The 7195-nt window shown below is 47.9% G+C and overlaps 2 protein-coding genes across 2 annotated transcripts in view; one reads left to right on the forward strand and one right to left on the reverse strand.

Annotated features, from left to right (window-relative positions):
* Nucleotides 1–6725, reverse strand: part of SOAT1 (sterol O-acyltransferase 1) — a 42702-nt gene extending 35977 nt beyond the window's left edge. Inside the window, exon 1 of the mRNA XM_040072541.2 lies at nucleotides 6595–6725. The gene's annotated coding sequence lies outside the window, so the exon portion shown is untranslated. The remainder of the gene's footprint in view (nucleotides 1–6594) is intronic.
* A 255-nt stretch (nucleotides 6726–6980) lies between these two features.
* ABL2 (ABL proto-oncogene 2, non-receptor tyrosine kinase) overlaps nucleotides 6981–7195 on the forward strand; it is a 42188-nt gene continuing 41973 nt past the window's right edge. Inside the window, exon 1 of the mRNA XM_040072539.1 lies at nucleotides 6981–7161. Coding sequence (XP_039928473.1) covers nucleotides 6981–7161 — 181 coding nt within the window. The remainder of the gene's footprint in view (nucleotides 7162–7195) is intronic.

The following is a 7195-nucleotide window of genomic DNA, read 5'->3' on the forward strand; positions in this document are numbered from 1 at the left end:
GCTCTGTATGAGTGGGAACTACAAGCTACACATCCAGCCTGACAAGCTAATGAGAACAAGTCATTCATTAACAGGAGACTTGCTGCTAGGCAAACACACACAGCTGGTATGGGAGAAGAATTTGGATGTGAAATGAGACAGTGTAGTTGGGTTTTTTTATAAGACATTTCCTATTTCAGCAAGTTTACAGTCTAAATAAAGACCACACAGAACACATTAAGAGCCTGATCAGAGGAAGATTTGGGCTTATGTCTTTTCTGAAAGGTCTGGTAGTGAGCAGAGAGGCAGAATTTGCAGAGAAAGGAAATATTTGCATGTTTAACAGAAGGAATAAGTTTTAGATTTAAGTGAGATTTGATTATAAATATAAATGCTGCTCTCTTGAGTACCAGTCTATTCTGTACACACACACACACAAATGCATTCACAGAAACATCTTACAAATGGTACCTTCTCCTGCTTCAGTTGTTACTATTACATTATTTTTGGAGTTTCACACTAGTAAGCATTTTTTAAAGGATTAACATTAAAGTTGGAAACTGCAAAGCATTGCTATTTAATAACTATTTGAGGAAGGAACACAGTGTCATTTGAAAGATAAAGTAAGCACTTACAATTCTTGCATAATCAGATAAAAAATCCTGTCAGGGAAGAATCTCTCTAGACTTTGTGGAATGAAACAATAACAACAACAACATTTTAGAACAAACTCTGACTTTCAAAGTGATTTAACTCGTTTAGGAACACTGCATAGAGCATGACACCATCCATGGCCAGGGCACAAGTGGTCCAGAGCAAGGCTGGATCCCTGCCATCCTAAACGTGGAACACAGAGCAGCAGTCCTGCAAGAAGCTGTACCCTCAGGCTTCCTTAGGAGATCAAAGGTTATATTCAGAAGTGTGTATGACTGAAAACAATACTAGGAGTGCAGTCACTGTGGGTTTCATTATTGTAACAAAGGCACCTTCTGAAGACACGTTTTTCAGCGTGACTTAGAAAAGGGAAGTGAAGGTGCTGGGGAAGATAGAGGAGAAGGAGATATTAGGGGAGAAACAAGAAGCAAAGAACGCGGGGAGGAAGCACTGCTGATTCCAGAGTCTAATGATCTTTTCCAGCCTAAATGGCTCTGTGATTTTAATTCCATCTTATTTTAGCCTCACATCTTGTTTTTAATGTATCTTTATTTTGTTTGGGACTACCACAGAGGTTATGCTAATCCAAACACAGCACAGCAGTCATCAGAGGAATCTATGCTGGGATGAGGCTGCTCTCCAAGGCACTGCTTGAGGGACTGCAGTACAGCATTGTGCTCTGAGGCATTTGCTATCACTTAACTAAATGTCAGCTCTCTGGAAACAAACCTCTCAGCGAGAGGAAACAGAAAACACTTGAAGGAAAGCTTCCATCTGCAAATAGAGAGAACACCCTCACTGTCCAATGAGCTACTAAGATTTTAAATTAGGAATCATAAAATTTAGGCTCCTAAACATAAATTAAGGCAACCCTGGAACTCTGGTGGCAAAACATTTCTATTGACCCACCTGCAGCTGAATGCCTAAAAGCCTGAATCATCACCAGCGCTGTCGAGGGACCTCATATTACCTCAGCAAATGTACTTTATCAGTGATCATTGTGCAAGCTTAGTACTAATTTGCAATTCCCAGCAGATGCAGAGGCTTGCCATCATTTTTGTTTGGTAGAGGCAACATTTTCCACAGAAAAAGGCAAACAAACAACATTCTTAATGTTCTTATTAGCATACTCTTCTACAGCCTTTGGTGCCTGAAACAGATGCTGGGAAGGGTGGTACAGCTGTAGTACTTAGAAAAATAGATTGGACGGGAAAGAAACTCCTGAAGAAGTCCTATAATCTCCTTAATTCCATCTCTCCCCACCTCTGGCTCCACTCTGCTGGAAGCTGTGTGAGGTTCTGTGTTATACCCTGATGGGTACAGCCCTGCAGAACCTCAGCACAGTTAATGTGCTGCTGTTGACAGTTGACAGATACGTGTACAAGCTACACAGTTCTGATCCATGAGGGTGCTTTGTTACCCAGCATACCTAACCCCAAAACACAGGGCCAAATAAAAGAAGAATGGGGATGCTTGAGATGCTGTGGGGAGCTGGCTGTCTCTACATGCTCATCTTTTCCACTACAACACTGTGTGCCCAGTCCCCTTCCCCCCAATGCATGGAGCCCCTCCTTTGCTGGCTCTCCAGGCCAGTGTCAATGTTTAGACTTGTGGCAGTGTTAGAAGAGTGGTTTGAACGAGCGCAATGCTGAAGCATCAGAAAAGACAGAAAAAAAAAGCCTGCTTGCACAGAGGAGGAGGATTATTTGGGTGGTGGGATGAAACATTTGTTGGAGTGTGTATGTGTGGTTTTCTTTTTATCTACAGTGGAAGAAAGAAGAGTTATTGACAGAGGACATTTCATCTGCCAAAGGCTGCATGCGAACCCTTCTGTGCTGCTGGACAAAAACTCTTACTTCCCCAGAAAGCTTTTATCTTTATAGACTCTCACTGAACAGGCATGAGACTACCCCAAGCTATCCTGCATGCACTGTACATAAATTCTAATTTAAATCATAGTAAAGGTTCAAAATAACTTTTAAGACAAGACTGAAACCCCACCTATTGTGCCACGACAGATCAGTGCAGACATTTTAAGAGCTGTTAGTCAGGGTGACCGTTTGGACATCACACCAAGAAACAACATCCTCCTTTGATACGGCTCAGCACTTACAAGCTTTCAACATTTACTGCAGAGTAACTAATCTTGTGTCACAGAGCCTTTATCACATTCTTTCTTTTTTGTTTTAAAGCCTTTCTCCAGAACCCCTGGGTGGCTGAACCCCAGAAGCCAGGTGGCTGCCTGGTATCAGGCACACAGCCTGGAGTGGTGGCGGGACACAGAGCAGCACTGCCCTGCAGTGGGCAGCACCCATTGCCTTGCAGACATCCCAGGGGAGCTGCAGCTGTCCTAAGCTCCACAACTTCTTCTGGCACTGCAACAGAGGCACAAAAATCCTGACATGCTGTACACAGGTATCTATCAATCAGGCCCCTGCTGTTCTACACACTTAGCCAATACCTTAAATAATACATCTGCATCCTAAATACCAGTCAAATATTCCACACACACCTGTTCACATCTGTACAGCTTTGGTATACAGAAGGTAAATGATCTGGAAGAAGAGCAAATATTACTGCTAGAATTAATTTTTAAGCTGCCACCAACATCCTGCTAGCTAATTTTTCCTGAGTTATGAATAGAAACTGCCCAGTTAACTCAACACCCAGGCTCAGGAGTCTCCAATTTGTCCACAGGCTCCTTCTGGCACAAAACCCATACTTCAGGCAGATGACAGTGAGACTGTCATGCACAGTATGACGTAAGAGTGCTCAGCCAGCAATTTTTTTGAGTGTGTGATTTTTGGAGCATGCTGTGGATGGGGAGCAAAGGCATTGTCAGTGCCTATAAGAAGCTTCAAGAAATGGATATACCATTAATATTTAAAGTTCAGAAGTGTTTCTAGAAATACCACATTTCTTATCAGGCACATGACTGTAACATCAGTGCTGCCTTGGTCCTTTTTATCCTTTATTGAACAGCTCATGAACGGCAGATTGACTGGAAACCCAAAATCACCAGGGCAGTAACTGTTACTGATGCCTCAATAATGCATAGTGTCAGACCTCTTCACAAGAAATTACCCTTGAAAAACAACCTGTTCCTGATGCTTCATGAGGCTGATAACATCACAGCTGATAAAAACAGATAGCATTGGTGCAGGTTTTACCTCTTGTCTTTGCATGGTTAATAACCATGACACTCTGTGAAGTAAATACTTATTGGCCTCCATTTTAACAACAAGGAACAGCTCGGCTCAGTGTCATCAGTAACTCAGCAGCACAGAGTCCTTTTCAGTTTGGGGAGTTTCTTGTTTATATTCCCATTGCTGTTCCAACAGGGACTATAAGAGCTGTCACCAACCAGGGCATCCCCTGTTTATATGACACCATAAAATGATGTTGCTGAGGGAACCAAGTGGGGCACAGTCAGAGGGTCTGGCTTGTTTAGCACACATCAAGCAATGGCTGGGGCTCTGGGTTTGCCTTTTTTACAGGATACAGCATGATCTTTAAAAACTATTATACAACAGCAAAAACCCCATGCTGTTGCCCTCTTCTCCTTGCAACAGGCCTGCTTAGAAAGTCCCTGCCTGACCCCATCCCCAGAAAAGATGGTTTTGTGTCAAACAAGTTTCCTGCAGCTGGACATTAATGTTACCCACAGCAAGCTGTTCTATGTGCAGAAAGTGCTGGGAGAGAAAATGAGAGATTTCATGGGATCTGAGGAATAAGAACAGTGTTTAAATCCAATTCTCCTTGGTGCACTTGCATATAACAGTCTCTTCACATTTGTATCTTCTTTTAAAATACTAATAGCCCTCCTCTGGATAGTTCTTCATGATCAGCAAGTAAAAAGCATTAGGAAAGAAAAACAGCACTTCTGTTGATTTTTAAAGAGTGGCTCTATGCTACGTGGCAACTGCAAATGGCACGAGGGAGTTCTGTGTTTGTTGTCTCTACAGTCTCCAGAGAACATATATTTTGTTTACAAGGCAAACCATTTATAAATGCCAAATCCTGCAAATTCTAGCTGGAACGAGACCAGGAAATAGCTCCACTGCAGAGTTTACCATGGGCTGGTTCTGCCCGAGACTGTCCATTCTGCAGGAACACCCTCTGCTCATATCCACATCCATACAAGGTCCCAGGCTTGGCACCATGTACCCCATGCTGCACCCTGGATGTTCCCAGCACTATTTTAAGAACTGTTTTGTTGTGTGTCATTAGCAGGTCTGTTTGTAATTCCTGATCTCCCAAATGTTCTTAGTCCATTAATTTAGTGAGTTAAGGCATTTCTGGCTCCACGTGCTCCTCATTCCCATTTACTCCATCCAGCCTGTGTCACAGTACACATCAGTCCAGTGGGATGAGCCACCCCTATTTTAGGCAGAATTATCATTATTGCAGCAGGGCTCAGTTTGAGCACCGGTGTGGACAGCACCTTGTGACCCTGGGAAGGTAGAACATGAGCTTAGAATTCCTGTCACTGAAAGCTGGCTCTGAGAGGAATGTCTCCTCACCTTCCCACCGTAGGACAGTGACACAGAGATCAGAAGCTGGTTGGCTCTCAGTGTTACCGAGCCAATTTGTCACTGTCACATCAGTTCTCAGTGGTAAACGCATCTGAGGGGAGCGGCACTGTGGCTCATCCAGGATGAAGCAACATTACCAAGACATTGCTGAAATAGTTGCTAGCATGGAGAGAGAAATAATTCCAACTGTCCAGGTCCTCTAAACTGTGATAAGCACCGTTATCTTTCAGGATGAAACTTCCTGCCTTCTGCTTTGATCGGAGCGCCTTATGCTAATATTGCAGAAGGTGAAAGAAGTTGGTTTACTAATTAGTTACAGAATTGAGTGTATGTTCAACCACCCAACAACAAGACGCTGCTGCCAACCACTCCTGGTGTTATTCACACAGCAATGCTTTCCTCCTCCTCCATGCCCTTGGCCAGGACAACAGGTCCTGGCGGGAGCCCAAGGAATCAAGCCTGGAGCCTGGTAACCCAAGGAGATCACAGAATCAGCGAGGTGGGAAAAGACCCCTGAGATAATCAATTTCAACCTATGACCTGACACCACCATGTCAACCAGTGAGTGGTGAGCACCACATCCAGTCTTTCCATGAACACCTCCAGATGGTGACTCCACCACCTCCCTGGGCAGTCCATTCCAATGTCTAATCATCCTTTCTGAGAAGAAATTCCTCCTAATGTCCAACCTGACCTTCCCCTGGCACAGGGGTCTGTGTCTTCTTGCCCTGGCCCTGGTTGCTGGGGAGAAGAAGCCAATCCTCACCTGGCTACAAGAGCCTCCTTGTGCACAGTTTAGGACAAGCCCACTGCCGCTCCCTTCTGCAGCTGGGCACACGGCCCTGGCTTTACCCTCATGCCTGGTCAGGCTGTAGGTGAACCAGCCTGGCTGTAGCCCGCAGGGAGAGTGCTGCTCGGGCTGGGGCAGCCTTGAGGCTACTGCCACCACTTGACAGAGTTCAAGAAGTATTTGGATGAAAATCTCAGGCGTATAGTGGAGTTCTTGGGGTTGTCCTGTGCAGGGCTGAGAGATGGACTTGATGGGTCCCTTCCAGCTCAGGAGATTCTGTGATTCTCCTGAGCTGCTGCTCATGGCCGAGAGGCCTTTGCTGGGTGTGATCTGGTGGGTCACCCGGGTGGACTCTGCCCCACAGCCCATGTCCAGCTGCATTCCCTCGTGTGCCCATCCCCACTGATGTACCTCCCTGTGGCAGTGCCAAGAGGATGGTGCCAGACTCCTCAGTGATGCCCAGAGACAGGAGGAGTATCAACGGCCATGAACTAAAGCCCAAGAAATTCCATCTCAGCATGAGTAAGAACTTCTTTACGTTGAGGGTGGCAGAGCACTAAAAGGAGCTACTCGGGGAGGGCGTGGAGTCTCCCTCTCTGGAGACATTCAAAACCCGCCTGGACGCGTTCCTGTCACCTGCTCCAGGTGATCCTGCCTTGGGCCTGGGTGATCCGCAGAGGTCCCTTCCAACCCAAACAGTTCTGGGATTCTGCGTGCGCGGCGCGGCGCTCTGGGTTAGGGGGGCGGCCGCCCCTCCTCTATCCCAGCTTCCCTTCCTCCCTCCCTCCTTTCCTCCCTCGCTCCCTCCCCTCCCTGGGCGGACCGGAGGCGGCTGCGGGAGCCGCTCCGTCCCCGCTCCGCCGGCGCTCTGTGGTTTAAGATGGCGGCGGGGGCTGCGGGGGCGAGCCCGTGAGCCGCAGCCCGGAGCTCCGCGGGAGCCGCCGGCGCCGGCCGCGGGAGGAGCGGGACGCGCCTGCCGGGCCGGGAGCGGCGGGAGCGGCGGGATGTGAGCGCGGCCCGCCATGGGGCAGCAGGTGGGCCGCGTCGGGGAGCCGGGCGCGGGGCTCCAGCACCAGCCGCCGCCGCAGCAGCAGCAGCAGCCGCGGGGACTGCGGGGGAGCAGCGCGGCCAGGCCGGCGGGCCGCCGGCGGGAGGCGGCCGGGCGCTCCGCAGAGGGAGGATTCAATGTGTTCACCCAGCACGGTGAGCGGCCGGGGAGAGGGGGAAAGGGGCGCGA

This window comes from Hirundo rustica, chromosome 9, assembly GCF_015227805.2.
Source record: "Hirundo rustica isolate bHirRus1 chromosome 9, bHirRus1.pri.v3, whole genome shotgun sequence".
Taxonomy (NCBI): Eukaryota; Metazoa; Chordata; class Aves; order Passeriformes; family Hirundinidae; genus Hirundo; species Hirundo rustica.